Raw genomic sequence first — 21982 nt, 5'->3', positions numbered from 1 at the left:
CTGGTGTTATAGCTATGCACACTGCTATTACTTTTGAACTGGGTTGGATTATTAACAACAAATTTCATAAGTGAATATATATACTGTGAGGTTACTGTGAGGATCCCTAGATCCTTAAATAGATGTCTGCAGGATGACCGTGGGTGGGCACCAGCAATTATTCTGATTACACGTTTTTGAGCAATGAATACTTTTCTACTCAACGATGAATTACCCCAGTAAGCTATCCAGCATTCAGATGCAAACATTTTCAATAACTTGCCAGCTGCAGCTAAAATCCCGTTGTAAATTTCTTATTGAAACTGACTGATATGTGTAGATTACTAATAGCATCAATTAATGTAGTAAGTAAAATCTTACTTCCATTCATCTTCGGTGCAGTAATGTGATCAATGTAAATAAATGTAATAAACTGATTTTCTTTTTAATGATGCATCACTACAGTAGCATAAAAAGTATCATATGCACACATATATGGTTTGTGACAAGTTTATTATTACCTTCAAAATGGAAATATGTCTTACTCCGCACCCATAGGAACCATTTCACTTGGGGTCTCTGGAAGGTGCATTAGTATATCTCTCTCTCTTTGTATATATGTATCCTAATGAGGATAGAGGAAAAAATCTACTCACCACATAGCACTAGGGGAAAACACATAAAAGAAGTGGAAACATGAAAGCATTTACAGCCAGTGGCTCCTTCAGGCAGAAGGGTGGAATGGGAAAAAAGAAGGATGAAGGAAAAGGACTGGTGAGGTTTAGGAAATGGGAAGAGTTTTCTTTAATCTCTTTTCATTTCACTTCAACTTTCTGCCAGAAGATGGAGTCACTGGCTCCAAAAGATTGTGTGTTTCCACACCTTTTACGTTCTCCTACCACTGCTTGGTAAGTGTTTTTTTATGTATCCATATTAGATTTTCAAACCTTGACTATTTTCAGTGGTATGTTTATATCAATGAAAATGTAGAACATATCACAAAACAAGAATACACAATACATATTTATGCATTGTGTATTCTTGTTTTGTGACATGTTCTACAACCTTGAGGATCTCCTGGCTATGGATCTGTGAAACAAAAGTACATGTAAATCTGTTGAAAAGATTGCTAAGGTTTGTCAAGCTGATAATGATTTAAAAGTGAAACTAAAATTGTTATTAGTACAGAATTTGGTAGTTTGAAGGTGACTCTGATTTTCATTTAACGTTGATTAAATCTTTATTTATTTTGACATCTAGCGATGTTCTTTAAAAGCCAATATATATCATGTTGTAGAACAACATAGTGTAAAAGTTTAATTTTTCCCCTTCTGTGATAGTTATAGAGTGTAGAAAGATTCATGGTATACCTCTGTCCAAGTTTCAGTTTCTCCAATTTTAGTACTTCCATCAGTACATGAACTGTTTTGGTTGGACAGAATATGTTTATTGACTTTTATTGGAAAATATGTGCTTTGAGTCTAAACAGAGTGTCTTTACATGATTCAAGTCTGATACAAAATATACTGATATTAATGTACAACAGCTTCTTATTTGTGGTGTCTTTGCCACTTTCTGTCTTATGAGGATCATTCAATAAGTAATGCAACTACTTTTTTTCACAATGATTTAAGTACACCATATTCTCCCCAATTCTTTGGCTAAACACCCTGTTTTCCACTGTAATATCCGTTCTAAGATCTTATACCAACCTAATGTGAGACTCTGTACACCCTCGTGGTACCACTCAATTGGTCTGTATGTCAGCAAAGTTCTTTCTATATCCATAACTTCCTCAGCATTGATGTAGTGCTTCATGTGGAGTCCTTCCTTCTTGGGGCCAAAAAGATGAAAGTCAGAAGATGCAAAATCTGGGCTGTAGGGCATGTGAGGAAGAACAGACCACTGAATTTTTGTAATCTCTTCTCAGCTGCATAGACTCGTGTGTGGCCTTGGATTATGGAAAGATCATGAACTTGCTGTAATTGTTTCTTCAGTTTCCTAAGAGTTCCAAAATAGACTCTGAGGCTGGTTGTTTGACGCTGAAGGAAGGACATTGGACAGAATAATCCCTTCAGAGTCCCAGAAGTAGAACTTACCAGCTGAGGGTACTGTTTCGAACTTTCTCATTGAAAGAGATGTGTCTTTTGACTCCATGGATTGTCATTTAGTTTCAGGTGAAAAGTGGTGAGTCCTTATTTCACTTACTGTGACAATGTTTGACAAGAAATCATTGCTATTGGCTCCGTAACGAACAAGCAGTTTAGCACAGAAATTCCATTTTTACTCCTTATGTTCTTCAGTTAGGAGTGGAGGAACTCATCGGGCACAAACCTTGGATACGCTAACTGGTGGACAAGTGTGTCACCACTACCAACAGAGATGTAGAGTTGAGCATTGAGTTGCCCGATTGTTACTGACGCAACACATTGAATACATGTTGCAGCAGTGCAGGCATCACAGCTATGTGCAGCCAGCCTGCATGTGGGAAATCAGATAGAGTTCCTTCTCCTTGTTCTGTTGACAGTTGCTTCGCCCAGTGACTTACTGTTCTTTTATCCACTGCCCAGTGGCCATAAACATTTTGTAAATGCCTGTAAATATTTGTCATGGTCTGGCTTTCTGCCAAAAGAAATACAATAACTACTTTTTGCTTGGAATGCACCTCCATTGCAGACACCATTTTGAACAATGGTTATAGTACTGGTGTCTACTAGGAGTACTGGAAATTTTGAGATGAGTGGGACTGTTAAGGATGACACAAACATAATTACAATTTTTGGATTCAAAATTGGGTCTCAAAAAAGTGTTGCATTACTTATTTAAACACCCCTTGTAGTTTCTCTGGTCAGTGAAATAATGTCTGTATGGCTGTGGTGCAGCTGTGAGTAAGAACTATAAAGTGACAGTTTCACATCTTTTTTCATTTTGTAATGATAATAAATGACTCCACGGGTTTGCTTGGAAAAATCCTCAACTACTTGCGTCAAATCAATCTAAAGAATTGCAACAATATGATAGAATACTTGTATTAATCAAGAAAATACAATTTGTGCCTAAATGGGTTACTGTACAGAAGTATATTTTGATAAAAAAATTTAGTTTACATGTTCTTAAATTCAATAAATATGCATATTTTATGTCTGTTACATTTTTCTTCTGCAGGCATAAAACCATATCCATGTTCAGTCTGTGGTCGAAGATTTAGCCAGTTAAATGGAATGCATCAGCATAAAACAATTCATCAGGAAAGCAGAGATATCAGCTGCAGCTTATGCCCGAAAACTTTTAAATCGTACAATGTTATGCGTCGACACGTGAGGTACTCCCACGAAGACAAACTCGTCAGCATGGGCAAAGATGCATATTCAGTAAGATATCATATTATAATATGCTTCATTTTTATAGGGACTGTGGCTGCTCGATAGTGTACTTCTAACCAAAATATTTGAAAATCATGGCAGAATGTATAATTCTCGATTTTAACTTACTAAATTTCTTTATAAACTTGCAAGAATTGAGCAATTGTTCTCATACTTTATTCATGTTGCTCCAAACAACTTGAAGGAAAAATGTAGCAAATAACTTAAAAATCAGTCTTGGCAAAACCTGTAGTTTGGACTACATTTTTGTATTGAATCTTATCCTGGTAGTTGTGCATTATATTGTTTTTTCTTGCCCTTCATTCTTATTGAAGCATTAATGCACTTGTGGATGCTTTGTTGTAAGTTGTACAACATGTCATAGGACTATACAAATAAATACAAAGGGGTTGCAATTTGTGGACTTAGTACCTTGAGACTGCATAGGAATAGATCCTGTATTATTAGGGGTGGAGGGTAGAAATCGTAGAGGGAGACCAAGAGATGAATACACTAAGCAGATTCAGAAGGATGTAGGTTGCAGTTGGTACTGGGAGATGAAGAAACTTGCACAGGATAGGGTAGCATGGAGAGCTGCATCAAACCAGTCTCGGGACTGAAGACCACAACAACAACATTACTAGGGACCGGAAAATCTGCATCTATTTTTGGCAAAATCTGCATCTATTTTTGGCAAAATCTGCATCTATTTTTGGCAAAATCTGCATCTATTTTTGGCAAAATCTGCACCTATATTTGGCAAAATCTGCATCTATTATTGACGATTTGTGTCTGTTTTTTTGCAAAATTTGTCTGTTTTTGTTGAAATTCGCACTTTCTTTTTTTTAAAAAAAAAAATTAGATGCTCAAATTTAAAAGTGAAGAGTGACAAATCCTTAGTTCTTTGAAACTGACTGTTAAAAAATTCAACAATTTTTTGATTCAGAACTTGGTGTCTGGGATGTTTGCTTTAGCAAAAACTTCAACGCCGGTTTCTTCCGCAGTGGCCCTTTTGTCTTCATTTGGCAGTATTTGAGCTTTTAAAAATGATTGTCCTGTCGAAAAGCATCACCATTTTCCCACCAGTGAACTGAATATGTCTCTGATTATTTATCTTTTCATGCCAAATTAGATGACTAAAAAATCTGCAGACCATTAATTTTGACTTTTCGTGGGCATTGCAGGTAGAACTGGCAAGGCAGATAGCATAGAAGTAAAGCCGAACGCACTGTAACTATTTTAATGTTAGGGAAAGAATTTTGGTGCAGAAAAAAAATTTTACAGATTTTGTTTTTCAATTGCTATATCGCAGAGGGTGGGCACTACAGGCTATAGTGGCAGATGGCTGCGAGCATAAACAAATTAGAATTTTGCCTGCCACAGGGGATAGGAGAGGTATGGGAAACAAGCCTCCCCACCCCCAGTGCCCAGATTATACTATCATTTGATCTTTAGCTAACAAACAAACATGCGCTTTTCTTTGTTATAAAATGATAGTGCCACAGCTGAGTACTACATTGGCTAATGAAGTGTGTATCTTAAATAGACCATTCAATCGCCCACAATTGGTGTGGCACCAGATCATTGGCACATTGATATGTTTTTGCGTTCGTACACTTTTTGTTTTGCAAACAGATGCTTATGCACTTTATCTTTCCAAATTGGTCTTTGCCAAACAATGTGCAACACCAGTAACCAAAAATTGGTTACATTTTCGATATTTATATGCAGAAAATAAAGCTGTTTCAAATTGTGTCTCATAAAGTTGTTCATCTGGATACAGTTTGCTATGAAATAGTGTCTGTTAAGTAATTTTACATTTTTGCATTTTGGGCAGAATTTGCACCTAGCTCACATTTATCGCAAAATAGTAATTTTTCTGGTCCCTATGTATTATGCATTGTGATGGAAATGAAGCTGCCACAGATGACATATAACCGTTGGTGGTCATGTCTTAGTCGTAGCATTGTGTACCCTTCTGTGATCTCTTTCTACACTCTGGTGGACTGAGCATTCCAGCAGACGTTGACCCTTTGTCACATGCAAACTGATCAGAGCTCTTTACCAACTACAGCTTTGTGGATAATGCTGACGAGAGGAATCTGCATGCATACTTATTTATACCAAGACCACAGTTCTCCGTCCAGCTAGTTCCGTGATCACATGGTACTGCAACATCGTTTACATCTGTGTGATTTCATTACTTCTTTGACAGTTCTTGCTTTTGTGATGAAAACAATAGAGAATTAAATGTTGTAGGGAAGTTCTTGCAGAGTACAAATGCTTTAGGATTAAAGAACACTGCGCGCGCGCGCGCGCACACACACACACACACACACACACACACACACACACACACACACACACACACACACACGGGTCCAATCTCTTGGTAATTTTCCAATATGCACCAAACAACTGGAAAATATGTTTGAAGTAAACGGCAGTACACCTTCAGCCATAATAGCTCTTTATTAAGCTACCAGTTTTGATGTTAATAAACAGTTCAAAATTTATGGCTAAAGGTATACTTCTGTTTACTTCAAATTGACCAGCCAATGTCCCAACCATCATCTTCTACAAAGATAGATTTACAACGATGAAAATATTTTATGTGAATGCTTTATAGATTCCTCATCTATCAACTATAAAATATTGACTGAGAGTTCATCACTGCCTGGAGCAGTTCCTTTTTTGTCTTGTGGTATAACATGTTTGACTTCTAAGGGGAGTATTTCTGGGATTCTGTTCACCTAGGATTACTGACAGTGCACATATAGACATATAAATATAACTTTCAAAGCTCAAAATAATGCATTAAAAATGTTTGAAGATCACCATTAACATGTTAAGCATGCCATCAGTCCCATGGGAATGACAGTGCTCTCTTTGTTTGGATGCTGTCCATCCCCCAAACCAGACAGTGTACTTCTCATTTGGATGAAGTCAATCTGTGGGGACTGACAGTGCAGGTTTTGTTTGAATGACATCATTGCATGGGAACGGCAGTTTCAAGGTTAATAAACTAGTTTTGTAATTTTAATGAAGTTTATCAAACCTTTCAATACAAGATAGGGTTTATGTTTGTACATAGTACAAAAGGTGAGCACCTGTTCAGTTAATTTTCTAGCTGCATTGCACCCGAATGTTTTTGTGTTTGTCTTGTAACATGCAGGACCATATCTACACACTTTATGTGACTTTCCTTCATTTTACAACTGGTGTTTGCTTCTTTTTGTATTGTCACTACTGGAGTTCTTCAAGTGAATGCCATGTGAGTGCAGCTGCCAACTATTTCCGAAATACTGTGTTTGACATTTTGTCGTGACATCTTTGGCTATGTATAAGGCATTTATAATGGCAATGTTCAAAACAAGATTGAATGCAAATTTTTGCTACTGTTCTACTGTATTTCTCAGTGGACTGCCACATGCACTCATTTGATCCAAAAGATAACTAGCAGTTTGTCCCTTGTTGTATTCAGTAACAGTTGTTGTCCTTTGTTAACCATCAAGTGGTCACTGGCATGCTGTGCCCTATTTGAGAGTCCAGTAAAATCAGCTCTGCTCTCAACGTGGTGATAAAATTTTGAGTGTACTTGTTAATTGGACTTTGATTAAAGTATCCTGAAACTTAAGTCTTTTTTTAGCTTCTTTGTGATATGAAGTCAAGCCATGTGAATGTTAAAATCACTTTGGAGCTGGTTGGGGTTCCAGTGGTGAGCCTATGTCAGTCATCTGACAAACTGTCGTTACTTTGTCTCTAATGAAGGAACATCACGTCTTCTTCAGTTTCTGAGGTGCTAAATTCAGTTTCAAGCTCAGGATGACTATATCCATCCGCTTTTGGAAGCACTGCCTGAACAATACAGGACACAGGCTGAAAGCACACACTCAGTTGTCGAATGTCAAAAGCTGTATACAGCAAAGATGATATCTAGTGGCAATTATCTCAACCAAAAAACAACAGCCAGGCTACAGATGTAAGACTGGAAGCTTTCTACCAGCCAAACACTCAACCATTGACACTGAAATGGATAAAACTGGGGCTCTTTTTTCTTTCCTTTTCCTCCTCCTCCTCCTCCTCCTCCTCCCCCTTCTTCAAAGTTCTGACAGCAAGGATTCAAGTGGCACAGGATGTGAAGCAGGCAGTCAAATAATGTTTTGCTCAGCACCATGTTCCACCATTGAGTGGTCAAATGTGCTCTTGGCCACACCACTTTGGTGGTGGTCATTCATTCTGGTGGACAGCTGGTTGGTGATCACACTCACATAAAGTGATGTGCAGAAATTGCACCAGAAATGGTACTGTATGTGACATGGCTGTTTTCACTGGTGACCCTGTCTCTGGGGTAGGATAAGCCTTTGATGGGAGTTGAATAGGATGTGCCGAGTGAGTGAAAAAGGGGAGGGGGGGTCTTGCACCTGAGTTTTCCATAGGGATATGACCCATGTTGATAGTTGAAAATCGACCGAAAGACGTGGTTCAGTTACTCCATTCTGGGATGATATTGCCTGATGGGGGGGTTTGGGGGGCGACTAACCCTTCGTAGCTGGGCTGGTTCTTGGGAGTATTTGGAGGATTAGAGGTGTGTGTGTGTGTGTGTGTGTGTGAGAGAGAGAGAGAGAGAGAGAGAGAGAGAGAGAGAGCACGCACATGCAACAGCAACAACAACCACCTTAGAGAAAGTTGAGTAATGAGCTGAGAAGATTAGCTGATCGGGTTAGGAGAACAAAGCACTGGAAAAGCTAGGTAAAGTAGAAGTAATTACAGAACAGGTAAGAATCTAAGAAACAAAGATCCAAGTGAAGTCAGCGAACATGTTATACTAAATAAAAATGGAAAGATGGGGGAATGAGTAGAATTAACAGGTATAGGATAAGTATGTTGAAGAATTGTTTGGAACACAAGAGCATACGTGACTAACAAGACATTATGGATTGGATGTTTTCCATTTTCTCTGTACTTATAGGATTTCAAGGTTAGTGCCAAGACATTAATTTATTAAGGGTATACGGAACGCCCTATGCTTACAATGTTAAATTGAGCTAAAAGTTAGGAACATTTTCTCATTTGTTATTTGGACGATACTCTTGATTTTTTCACAGAATGCAGAGATATGTTCTGCTTTTATGCTGAATTATTAATTTTGAAAAAATAATGTATAGTTTTTCAGATATTTTATTTTTTGTAAATGTTAAAAAAGTTATACATTTTAACAAGTATTTTAAAATTTACATCCATTAATACAAAATAATTCCACGTATCTTTTAATTCAGATATATTAGAAGGTCTTAAGGAACAACTACAGAAAATTTCATCTTTCTACTATAAATAGGCCCTGAGAAAATGTACCTTATACACAAAAAAACTAAAGTTACAGGAAATTAGCTTCAAAGTTTTTACTTCAGTACAAGCCTGCTCCATAGCTTGTGTCATCAGAATCGTCAAACAGCTTCCTCTTGATGGCTCTGCTATGCTGTCTAGCCATCTTTGAATATACTTTTATGGCATTATCTGAAGACTTGAGCCATTCCTTGTCCAAACAAAGCATAGCTGCGGCAGTTCGTAGTCCTACACAGAGCTCCAACTTCTGCAGAACTTTGCACTTTGTTATATTGCCCTGATTGAATGATGAAACAGCATCATAAACGCCAAAGTGAAGTGTGTTTATACCCACAAACACAGTTTTAGGTAGTCTATTCCATATCATATGGTTCACACACTCATTTGGATTTTGAGTCCGGCCATGAAGACATTTCTTTAGTAGACTAATATCTGCGAGGTCTCGGAATATTGGTTTTATTTCATCCATTGTGGCAGGTGGCAAGTGATGAGTGTGATTGTATTGTTTCTTAGTTAACTTGCCTCTGTTGTACTTGCACCAACTATCGTCTCCTTTTGGACATTGCCCATGTTGGGGATTCTCATTGTTTGAAGCTGTATGAAAAAACAGTGCCCAGACTGCTCTTCTCATTAATTCTGCATCTGCTGTATTCTGTCTTATTGCTAGACCATAGCACTTTTGAATATGATCTATTGTAGCATCTGTCAGTCTATTTTTCCCATCTAAAGTTTTTCCATCGCTCAATTTCTTGCCTTTCATGCTAGCCTTGAGCCGGGTCGAAGTCTTGATCCCATCCTTTTCTGAACATGGCCAACACACTCCAGTTTGGAAATTTTCACATCATTACCATAGGGTCTCAGTTCCTCAATTTCTTTGAAAGCCTTTGAGTCACCATCACCAGCAACTTCCATACCACCACTTGACCCATAGTAATTTTCCATGCACTCCTCTTCATGTTTATTTTTCATTTTCTCCTTGCGTCTGCAATGCTTGGAAAGTATTGCCACATCAACTACCTTACCAGTGTCCACACTTGTAGCTGTTACTTCACCATTCAGAGATGTGTGGCCTCTCTTCTGCCAGCTTCCATCAAAAGCTATGGACAAGTCTCTGCTATTATTATTTTCAACAACTGCTTCCTCAACAGCATCTTTCATGTTTTCCTGTGCCACACCTTCTACAGCAGAGCCTATTGCAATTATGTGTTCGTTAAATTTTGAAGGTGGAGGAGGGAGGTTCATTACACCACACAACATGGCACCTGCAGCCCTGCCCTTTCCTATACACCGTAATCCATAAACCAGTCTAATGTTTATATCGTATAGTTTACCTGTATCTTCAGTAACATGTGAGGAATTGAAGAAAGTAACACTGTGTTTGCAATAACTGCACATCAACTCTAATTCACAAGCAAGTCCTACATGTAAGTTTGTTTTCAATGAAACACCACATTTTCCACATTGTTTGCAGCACACAGTGTTCTCCAAAACGTCTGATAATAAAGAGACGTTAATTACCTCATATTTTGTAGTCCCAGCATTTAGTTTCTTGTATTCTTCTTCAATTCCAGCTAGTTTTCTTCTTGAAGCACTTTCCGGTGTAGTGGCAGCAGCATCACTCAATGTATCACTACCAGTGTTGAGGTTAGTCGCTACTGGGACATCAGATACTGATGAAGATGAATCAGACGAATTTTTAGTACACTTTACTTTCTTGCGCCAATGTACACGCTTTCTAAATACCTTCAGACTAGGTCTTGGCATGTTGAAGGAAAGAAAACTCAATGAGTTCTCCACATACGACTTTCACAACAATGACATGGATGTACTCACAAAGGAAACAATACAAATGGTGCAGAATCTATTGTCAACTGTCTAGCAGTGTAGCCAACAGAATAGCTAACTCTCTTGTGCTCAATTATATCTCTGGCAAGGCTGCCTATATCAGGTATATTTCGCGTCTCATATACAAGGTGCGGAACATCGTGTGTCGAAATTATTTTAAAAAATTATTTAAAATAGTTCTATTCACGTCATCCAAATATTTTATACATGGTATTAAACGGGAGAGTCTAAATTTTTCAAAAATGCATTTACCCAAAAATCGATTTTTTCATTGAAAAACTCATTCCATTGAAAAACTCATTCCATATACCCTTAAAGCAGTATGAAGCACTTTTTAAAAACACTCGAAAGCATATTCGATATGACAGTTGCTTCCCATGTCAAATCTATACATATCTTCATATTGATTTCTAACCCATAAGAAGTCTGCTGTCCAGTTGGATATGTGATTGGATGTTCTCTAATTGTGTATGGTATTGAGTTCTTGATGTAGAACTGCATAGAAAATTTTATGTTTTTCATAATAAAATGGCTGTTAAATAACTAATTACAAATCTAACTGTAAAATCACTGAAAAGGTGAGGACTGAGCAGATTGAGGTAGCTTATTACAAAGTCTTCACTTTGTGGGTTGCAGCCCCCCCCCCCCCTTCCCCCGGGTTCTTGTCAGGATGTCGCTCGCTCTCTGTACAGTTCCGCTGCCTGCGTAGCATTTCGCCTACCTTCAACAACAACAATAAAAGAAACATTATGTCGATGCCTACTCTACACAGCAGTATTTAAAAGGATTAAACTACTGTACTAAATGAACCCGTACATAAGAAAACAGTATTGTTGTTACTGTTCTGCTAACTTACATTCCCCATAGATGTGTAGCATTTCTACCTCCTCTTTGTTGGTGTACATTCTGCTCGCACAACTCTTCAACTGATGATGGTTGACGGAATGACAGGTGTGCATTCTACATATGTTTACATTTGTCCTCTGTCAACGTCATCACGTGGATGTGTTCCAATACTCTGAGTACCTGCACTAAGCGCCGGGAGCGTCAACATCATTGTTGTGTTAAGTAATCAATAACATTGTGTTTCAGTGAATGGTACACTGTGATACATTTTTGAATAGGTCTTTAGGAGAGAAAATGAATTACGTAATAAAAAATACAGTGTGCCATTTAAAAAAGTCATACCGCTGTTCATATCTTTGTAAAAAACAAAGCTACAACGGAGGTAATCATGCTGATTGATGTCCCCCTGACGCCTAAAGAACATTTGCTTGAAACATTTTGTAATTTTCATCTGGACAAACAGTTATTTAGGGTGGTCAAGTTAAATGGGACACTGTGTATACATATATGTGCACACATATATGTCAGGCTTGTTTTAGGTTTTGATATGTGCTAAAGTGCAATTACATCCACATGATAATGGCTGAAATTGCTATAGTGGATTGAACAAATAAATAATTTTACAGTTAGAAAGCGACCATGATGTCATGACTGTGAACCCTAGCTGCAAGAAGTTTTATGTTTTGTTTTTGTCAGAGGTATGTGACATCTGAATTGAATCTCCGTCTGTTTTTCATTATCTTTGTGTAAAAAATGTTTCTTTGAAATCTTTTCTGGCAGGTATGTAAGAGTACTACTATGTATATAAAATATATAATCTGAATTCCAGTTTTTATTTATAGGCTCTGAAGTTGAAGGATGGCACTCATGTCAGAAGTTTTTACTGCAAATTGTGTGGAGCTAGCTTTAAATATGCAGCTCTTCTCAAGCACCATGAAAGTATCCATGTGAAGGAGAAAGACTTTCATTGTAAATTTTGTAAGAAAGTAAGTATTATGAATCCATTTCTGTAACTGTTTGTGACATTACAGTTTGCAAAATACTGTTACCTTGGATACAGTACAAACAACCAAATTTACTGTACTTATCAACTGCTGAAGAACATAAATAGAATTGTAAGAACATTGTGTATCTTTTGTCTTTACTTTTTGCAAACAACATAGCGTGTACCACACATGTAGTGGGATTGAAAATAACCATTCTAGAAGTTCGCACCATGCTTTCAAAATTCATTCAGTAGTGAATACCCGCCCTTATTCTGATTTGATTCACTACACTGTGCTGCAAGTTTAAGGACTGCTAGGAAGTTTTGGTAGAATGTAAATATTTCATGAATTATAGAGACAAGTCACTGAAAAGCATAAGTATAGAGTTGTCTGGTAAACCTCCCCTGGACAACTTTTCCGAAACTCGTAATTTCCTAAACCACCAGTCCTTTTTCTCCATCCATCTTCCTTTCCGTTCAGCCGTTCTACCAGAAAAAAAGCTAGCAACCCATAACACATTTTATTTGTGTGTTCTCGTTCCTTTGCTTTGTAAGTAGATTTTTTATCTATCCAATTACTTAAATTTTGTTCTCTGTAATATGTGGCTTGTGAAAATATGCAGTCTGAAACTTGTCAACCAATAAATAATTAGCAGCTTAGGTGTAAATAATTAAACATGTCTTTTCTTCATATTACTGACCTTTCCTTTCTGGTATTTCACTGCCCCTTCACAAGCAATTTATTATTCAAGGTCCTTCGATTTGCTTACTATAATTAGCAATGTTGAAAATGTGTTCCAAGTGAAAGCACAAATTCATTTTTGGACAGTGTTTTGCTTTCATTGTACTTCCATATCATTTCCAATTTATTTGTCACTGAAAATACTTTTTCGACATTTTGCACACCCATTGCTTGAAACTTTAAACTCTGCAGTGTATGGGAATGAAAATATTTATCTCTGATAACACATTTTGTCACAGCAGGGCAAGTGATAAGAAACTTGAGGTGACTTGGCTTGGCTTCCGTGAGTAATGTTAACGGCAGCTGAAGTCAGCAATCTGGCTAGGTGGGATGTGGTCCCCCCCCACCCCCCCCACCCCCCCTCCCCCCACAAGAGGTGGAGCCCCTCCATGCCCACACTGGCATGATGGCCAACTCAAAAAGTCTACTGCCATCTCTGCATAAGGGTTCGTTTTCACTGAAGTGAGTTGTCACAGGATGTGGGTACCAAGATGTTTGCGTACAGCAGGTTAAGGTTAACCATTAATACATGCTCATCTGGAGTTAGATTACATCAAAAGTTGAATGAAGGGCAGAGGTTTCAAGGGCAGAGGAAAAAAAGTGCCAAGGCAAGAGCCAAGGGAAATAAACCTCTGCGATAGTTAGGTCGGGTGGTAAGACCAGTAGCAGATATCTTGCTGCCTGCGATAGGTCATGCAAGGGTAGGCTTCGTTAGTAGTGGGTAGCATGCATATCAATACCTTTGACGTTGTGCAGTGCTGTTGCTCGGCGGCTGCCACAGGGTGACGGTGTTGAACTGTCGGTCAGCATCATTGTGTGTCCAATAGCTCATGTATCAGATGCACAGTGTAGGGTGATGTGGGCGATTTGTTTGTGCGTCAGTGGGCGAGCTTGTCAGTTTCCCTGCTGTAGCAGCTGGTATTTCCAGTCAATGTTGCTGATATGCAGGGCCTTGCTGACGTTTGTCACTTGTTGGTGTGTTTTAGCTTGCCACAGGTGGTTATGCCCTAGCTAGAAGTGTCTTTGGCCACTTATGCTTCCACCTATGGTTGTGATCGTAGTTTCCCAGAGTAAGGATGAAAGGATTGTTAAAGTGTCTCGAGTTCCTGTATACCGTATTTACTCGAATCTAAGCCGCACTCGAATCTAAGCCGCACCTGAAAAATGAGACTCGAGATAAAGGAAAAAAAAATTCCCTAATCTAAGCCGCACCGGAAATTTGAGACTCAAAATTCAAGGGGAGAGTAAAGTTTTAGGCCGCACCTCCAAATCGAAACAAACTTGGTCCATTGTAATATGAGACACAATTTAGGTCGAATGAATGACGATACAGCTACAGTAGTTTGGTTCAAGTCATAAGCTTAGCAGTTAAGCTTTACCAGGTAGCCACTGCTATGCGTCAGGCGCTCTGTCCGTATTTATACGGGTACCCTTCCTTTTTCACGTGCTTCGTCTGGTTTGAATCGATTGCTTATTTTGCTTTGATCTGATAAGTGCTGTTTTCTTTGTTATAGGTGTTTGCGTCACTCTAAGCTGAAAATTCATTACTGTACTGTGTCACATTGTCGCATTCTGATAGTGCGTGTTTACGGCCTGTCGCCGCTCGCGGCATGGCTTGCTTTTGTGCGCGCTACCGCCGCTTACAAAAAAAAAAAAAAAAAAAGGGGGGGGGGGGGAGAGTAATCGTCTCATTAGCGAAACAGTGGCAAGAGACTGCTATTTGTTGTTACTTACACAGCTGCTTTCTTTGATAATGATCAACAAGAACCAAATAATAGACTGCGTATGATAGAACATGTTCTGAACGAGAGTTAGGCGAAAATGTTTCTCCGTTTGAAAATCTTTGCGGTCGCTTCATTAGTACATCAAATTCTGCACAGAAATTAGAGCTTAGAATTAAAAATCTAGTCAGTTGCCGTGCTTCATTTCTGACTGTATCACTATTAGGCATAAGAATAATACGAATATAAACATGACACGATACGTATATTCTTCCACGTTCGCTGTTGTCTCACTCTAGTTTCGTAGTTTATTAGGCAGGCAGGATTTAAATGAGATAGCAGCAAACACAAAAGAATACATGACAAAATGTTGATATTCGTGTTATTCTTATGGTGAAGAGAATACTGCATGTGATTAACATTTCATCAGGTTCCTATTAGCAACCATCTCTTCTCACAGGTAGGAAAAAATTCAGAAAGTAGAGTTGGCCATATTGACAAACATCCCAAACAGTCTTGCCAGTCAGATTTTCGTAGTACACTGAAATTGTGCTACATTCGAAGATGAACAATACGGAATTTGTATTTACTTCGTTGGATAATGTATGAAAATGCAGTGGTCGAAACTCGAGGCGGAGAAAAAAAGCTCGTCTTCCACCTTTTCTTTTTTTTTTAAATTTATTTACTGACGTGGAGGTTTTGGCGCCAGTATTTATCTTTGTACCTACAAAGCATGCCTGTGTAGCGCTACATATATTCGATGGCAGAAGTTAGTTGTGGCGGCACCTACCAACATTTTTCAGAACTTCCACTTGCTTTGCACTCGATTCTAAGCCGCAGGCGGCTTTTTGGATTACAAAAACCGGAAAAAAAGTGCGGCTTGGATTCGAGTAAATACGGTAGTCGCGTGGCATCCCACACAACACACCCACTCAGCACAGAGACCACACAGGTGCCCACACCTGTGACTCAAACAGCTGACACACAAGCCAGCCCTAACCAGACGTCAACACAAGCACCAGTGGCCGCCAGCATGACCAACAACTCACAGGCCGACACACCCAACATTATCTCAACGTTCTGGAGAATAATGGAGACTTTATTCCCTGGACTCACGGCCACCGAAGTAGTCATGAAGATTATTGGGTGTGTCACACAACTCTTCACGCAGTTCATGTCGGGCTTGCTCAACTGGACTAGCATCCAAGCCCCTATCATGCCACTTTTCACACCACTACATGGATAATACACCACACCAGCCCCAAAATGCAGACGCCAACACGAACTCACAGATCCTGTTTTGGAACGCCAACGGGATCGCAAACAAAAGAGCTGAAATGGTCGCGTTCATGGAGGGAAAGGGTTTCCGAATCGCCCCAGTGAACGAAATCCTGCTTACGCCTTGCAAACAGCTAAACATCCCAGGAATTTATTGTACCGACCGAGCGGATGGCAGGAAGGGAGGTGGCACAGCAATCATCAGACAGAAAGACATAGAACACATCAATATTGAGCTACCTGCGCTTGAGAGACTAGAGGCAACGGCCGTCAGGGTCAAGTTCAACGGAGCCAACACCGCACTGGTATCGCTGTACAGTCCTCCTAGAGACACAATAACACGTGATATCAGCACAGTTCTCAACATAGCACCGTGGGTAATCGCCGCTGGAGGCCTAAATGCAAAACACCCCAACTGGAACTCACGAATACATCCCTCCAATGGCAAGAAACTATATGGACACACACACACTAGGCCAAAACTACATTATATCTGGGCCAGACACCCCCACGTTCGTGCCTGCAGATACCCGACACAGGCCAGACGTGCTAGACATAGCCCTCATCAAGGGTATCACATGCACACTCAACCTTACAGTTGAAAACGATCTGGATTCAGACCGCATGCCTGTAATACTGCACATTGAAGAAACATTGCAGGACTCAGAACCACCCAGGATACTGAACTACAAGCGAGCAAATTGGACACTGTTCAAGGAAACGCTTGATAGTCATATTCCTGACACCCACGAAATTAACAACACGCATCAAATTGATGAGGCTGTGGAGGCACTTACTGCTGCCGTCCAGGACGCAGTGACTGACACCATAACACATACAACACCAAAACAACACTAAACAGCCCTGCCCCAGGAGATCTTGGGCCTTATCTCAATCAGGAACTTCCTCAGGAGATATTGGCAGCATACCAGGCACCCGTTCTATAAACTGCACGTCAACAGACTACAGAATATAATACGGGACAAAATACGGACATTTAGAAATGAACAATGGGGACAGAAACTCGCTGGGCTAGATAAGACACGTCCTGGTGTGTGGAAGCTAGCCAGACTCTTCACCAGGGAGAAACTTTATATCTCCATGCTACAAGGATCGGACGGCTCAGCTTACTCTGTGTCAGAGACGGCAGACATTATGGCCACAACACTTGCAGCATCTTTCATGTTGAACCTGGCTCCTTCACATCCAGTATTCACACTTGAAACGGACCAGGAAGTTACACGACTTGTAGCCCAGCCCAGGCATGATGAAATTAGATGCACTAGCACCAATGAAATTACACGGGCTATAAAGCATACCAATGCTAGGAAAGCCTCTGGGTCTGATGGCATTCAAAACTGTGTCTTCCAGGAGTTCATGGATAGAGCCATTGAATACCTTACACACATAACGAATGCTATCCTAAAACACCAACACTTTCCTGTCTTTTGGAAGGTGGCCAAGGTCCTGATGTTCAGGAAACCAGAGAAAGACCACTCCCTCCCACAAAATTACCGACCCATCAGTCTGCTGTGCTCGCTCAACAAGATTGTTGAGAAGGTAATATTAAAATGCATCACTAGGCACTGCATCGCCAATGACCTCCTAAGACTGGAGCAGTTCGCCTTTAGGAATCACCACTTGACAACACAACTACTCCTCTGTGTAGTCAAACATATAACAGATGGCTACAACATGAACAAAGCCACAGGAGCCGTGTTCGTGGACATCGGAAAAAGCTTTCGACCGTCTCTGGCACAATGGACTTATACACAAACTAAGCAATGCTGGTTTCCTGGATGGACTCGTACATCTCATACACTCACATCTCACGAACAGATGTTTCAACACTGACGTGCAGGGCAAACAATCAACACGACACAGGTCCTAAGATGCTTCCCTGGGGTACTCCAGCTTCGATACCATCTTGTTTAACCTGTACATTAACGACTTCCCAGCAACACAAAACATGACGTTAGCCATTTACATGGATGACACAGCCATTCTTGCACAAGATTGGAAACTGTCGAACATTAATTCACGAATACATATGGCACTCAGAACTGCCGAGCCTTGATTGGAACAATTGTGTATTAAAGTAAACGTCGACAAGTGCGAAGCAGTTCTGTTTATACGCAGACCAAAACTACTGCGGAAACATCAACACAGTAGACAGATAACACTACATACATGCTTAATATGTTTCCGAGAGAAAGTCAGATACCTCGGTGTCTGGCTGGACCGGAAACTTACATGGGGGGACCGCATCGAATACATTGCCAACAGAGCGCACGCGATGCTCAAACAACTCTACCCAATGCTCAACAGGGAAATAACACTGAATAGGAGGGTGTCGAGGTCCATATACATGACACTGATTAGACCTCTGATGATGCACGCAGCTCCCATCTGGGGATATGCAGCTCTACATGACTGCGTCGCCTGCAGATCATACAGAACAAAGTGCTACAAATCATTAGCAACGTTCCGCACTGTACACGCACCGTGGATCTTCACAATGAATACTGCCTTCAGACCCTCAAGCCACGTGGGATGTGTCCTGTGTGCAGTATTTAATAGCAGCCTAGCGTCTCCCATGTGCTACATAAGTTGTCCGTATGTAGTGATAAGCTTTTGCAAACTTACCAGAATGTCTCAGAAATGTGCCACCAGTGGATGTCCAGCACATCTTATGTGTGAGAGGAGAGTTTTGTGCTGCAGTTACTTTCCATAGGATTTTACAGATGCTTCTATGTGACTGGAGTTGAGTGTTTTACACAGGGAAGTGTTTGGCAGGTACATATTTCTGCATTTTATAGTGACAATCATTAATTTGTTTCATTTCAGGATTTCCTGTGTGCTGATGATGTCAAAACGCATTACTGTGGAGTGAATGGTGACAGTACCAGCCCACAAATACAATCAAATGATGATGTGGAGCATGAAGACCAACTTAATTCAAATGAGATAGATGTGCCATCTTCTAGAGACATTATTATCTATGTTACTGAGGAAGGTACATCAGATGTGAAACAGGTACACTATTTTGAAAAGATCTTGATTTACTTAATTATCAAAATAGCTAGATCATTAACACCTGATTGATTAGAGAAGCAGCGATAATCTAGCAAGTCTTTGCTCTTCCCCCCCCCCCCCCCCCCCCACCCCCCACTTACAGCCTCACAGTATCTGTCTTTCTAAGGGTATGTGCAACCTAATGAATGAAGCAGTATCTAGAGCTGGTATGATTTTCACACTTGTCCAAACAATTGCTGTCTGTGTCTTACCTATGACATGCTAACAATTTATGTGTTTGGATGATAAGATATTCATCCTACCATGAACATATAAACAGGTGATGCTTCAGAATGGTCTAAGCCACTGTTTGAGACCTTTGAAATTTTGTTGCCTTTTTTTAAAATAGAGTTTGGGATGTATATCTCACAAAAAAAAAAAAAAAAAAAAAAAAAAAAAAAAAAAAAAAAAAAAAAATGGGAATGTGATATCTATTGTGCGAAAGACTCTCATGAATATTGCGAAAAAAAGATGGTAGGACAGTTCTGTGGTCCGACTGGGCAGAGTGGTTCACTGTGACAGGGCAAATAAGTGTAGTTTGGAGGGGGGAGTAAGGAGTAAAAATTGCCCTGTCTCTGACTGTGGTATAGGATGTACCATTCAAAGTTTTGCAAACAAGGAAAACTCCAGCATTGATCATATAAATTTCAAACAGTTTTTTGTTATTGCACAAAGTGATAATTTTCAGTGCAGGACAAAGCTCAGTGTTCTACAAAATATAGTTTTGAAAATAGTGAAGAACATGCCAACTAGCAGGTAAAAATCAAACTATGGAAATTCCTGATAGTAATATCAACAATCTAGGAAAAGACAAATTGATACTTATTGCAAAGAAGACAAGTCAAGTTGCAGACTGGCACAATTAAAAGACACTAACAAGTAGCTTTCGGCCACAGCCTTCGCCCCTTTGTCAGCGCGTGACCCCCCCCCCCTACCTCCCCCTCCCCCCCCCCCCCCCCCCCACACACACACATGACTGTCACCTCCAGCATCTCGAGCCGGAATGCATCATCATGTGGGATGCAAGCAGCAATCTGGAGGGGGTGGGGAAGGAGAAAGGGAAGGGGAAGGGATTGTAGTGTCTGGAACGTGCAGGGACTAGAATGCCAACAGGTGCAGTGTCAGGAGCTTGTGGGGCATGGAGGTGGGGAAAAAAAAAGAACACATAGGTCGAGGAGTGGGGAAAGGTGGGTGGCTGCATTGGCAGAGGGCTGCAAATAAACAGGATGGGAGATGAGAATAGGGAGGGGATGATAGGACAGAGGGAGTGTAAACTGTTGGGTGAAGGGTGTGGGGACAGTATGTTACCATAGGTTGAGGCAAGGATAATTATGGGAACGGAGAATATGTTGTAAGGATAACTTCCATTTGTGCAGTACAGAAAAGCTGGTGGTGGAGGTAAGGGTCTAGATGGCTCGGGTAGTGAAGCAGCCATTGAAATCGAGAGTGTTACGTCTGACTGAATGGTGTGCCACAGGATGGTCTACTTTGCTCGTGGCCACAGTTCAGCAGTGGCTGTTCATCCTGGTGGACAGCTAATTGATGGTCATACCAATATAAAAAGCTGTGCAATGAATGCAGACTTGTGAACAGGGGTCGACAAGAGGTTCATGAACTTACACCACTTATTGCCCTAACCGCCCGTTTCTGAGCCAAAAATATCCTTTTAGAATGGGAAGAGTTACTCCAAAATATAGTTCCATATGACATAAGTGAATGAAAATAAGCAAAGTAGACTAATTTTCATGTCGAACGATCACTCACTTCAGATACTGTTCAAGTAGTGTAAAAATGGCATATTTAAGTCTTTGAACCATATCCTGAATGTGGGCTTTCCACGACAGTTTACTGTCTATCTGAACACCTAGAAATTTGAACTGTTCCGTTTCAGTTATCATATTCCAATACTGTGAAATTAAAATGTCAAGTTTAGTTGAATTGTATGTTAGAAACTGTAAAAACTGAGTCTTACTGTGATTTAGTGTTAGTTTGTTTTCTACAAGCCATGAACTTAGGTCATGAACTGCACTATTTGAAATTGAGCCAATGTTGCACACAACATCCTTTACTACTATCAGCGAACAGAAATATTTTAGAGTTACCCTTACTGCTAGAGGGCATATCATTTTATAAATAATGAACAGGAGTGGCCCCAACACTGATATCTGGGGCACCCCCACTTGACTGTGTCCCTTAGGGATGGACTACAACACCCTGGCGAAGGATGTGGTTCAGTTATTCTATACTGGGATGGTACTGTGTGACGAAGGGGACACTACTTTGTGGCTGGTTTTTGGGGGTGGTAGGAGGATTTGGGGGGGGGGGGTGAGAGGAAATGACATGGGTGGTCTGTTTGCTGACTGGTTCTGGGGGTTGTGCCACTCTGTGAAGGCCGTGGTGAGACCCTCAGCATACTGACCAAGGGAGTTTCCATCACTGCAGATACACCATCTCCAGATAGCCAGGCCATATTGGAGGGATTTTTTTGTGTGAAAGGGATGACTGTTGTCAAAACGAAGTTAATGTTGTGGTTGGTGGGTTTAATCTGGACAGAGCCACCAGAGAGGAGGTGGTCAACTTCTAAGAAGATGGCAGGCTGTGTTGAGGAGGACCATGTGAAGTGGATGGGAGAGAAGGTGTTGGGGTTATAAAGGAATGGAGATAGGGTGTCTTGGCCCAGGGTCCAGATCATGAAGATATTGTCAATGAACCTGAACCAGACTAGGGGGTTTGTGTTTTGGGAGGTTAGGAGATCTCTAGATGGCCCATAAAAAGGTTGGCACAGGAGGGTGCCATTATATAT

At 40.3% G+C, this 21982-nt stretch overlaps 1 protein-coding gene across 1 annotated transcript in view; it reads left to right on the top strand.

Moving 5' to 3' along the window:
• LOC126101198 (zinc finger protein 780B-like) overlaps positions 1-21982 on the top strand; it is a 128539-nt gene that overhangs the window by 68628 nt on the left and 37929 nt on the right. Inside the window, exons 7-9 of the mRNA XM_049911893.1 lie at positions 3145-3350; positions 12221-12364; positions 18952-19140. Coding sequence (XP_049767850.1) covers positions 3145-3350; positions 12221-12364; positions 18952-19140 — 539 coding nt within the window. The remainder of the gene's footprint in view (positions 1-3144; positions 3351-12220; positions 12365-18951; positions 19141-21982) is intronic.

Source organism: Schistocerca cancellata, chromosome 9 (genome assembly GCF_023864275.1).
Source record: "Schistocerca cancellata isolate TAMUIC-IGC-003103 chromosome 9, iqSchCanc2.1, whole genome shotgun sequence".
Lineage (NCBI taxonomy): Eukaryota > Metazoa > Arthropoda > Insecta > Orthoptera > Acrididae > Schistocerca > Schistocerca cancellata.
Note: the sequence above shows the minus strand (reverse complement) of the source record. Positions and strands in the feature narration are given on the sequence as shown.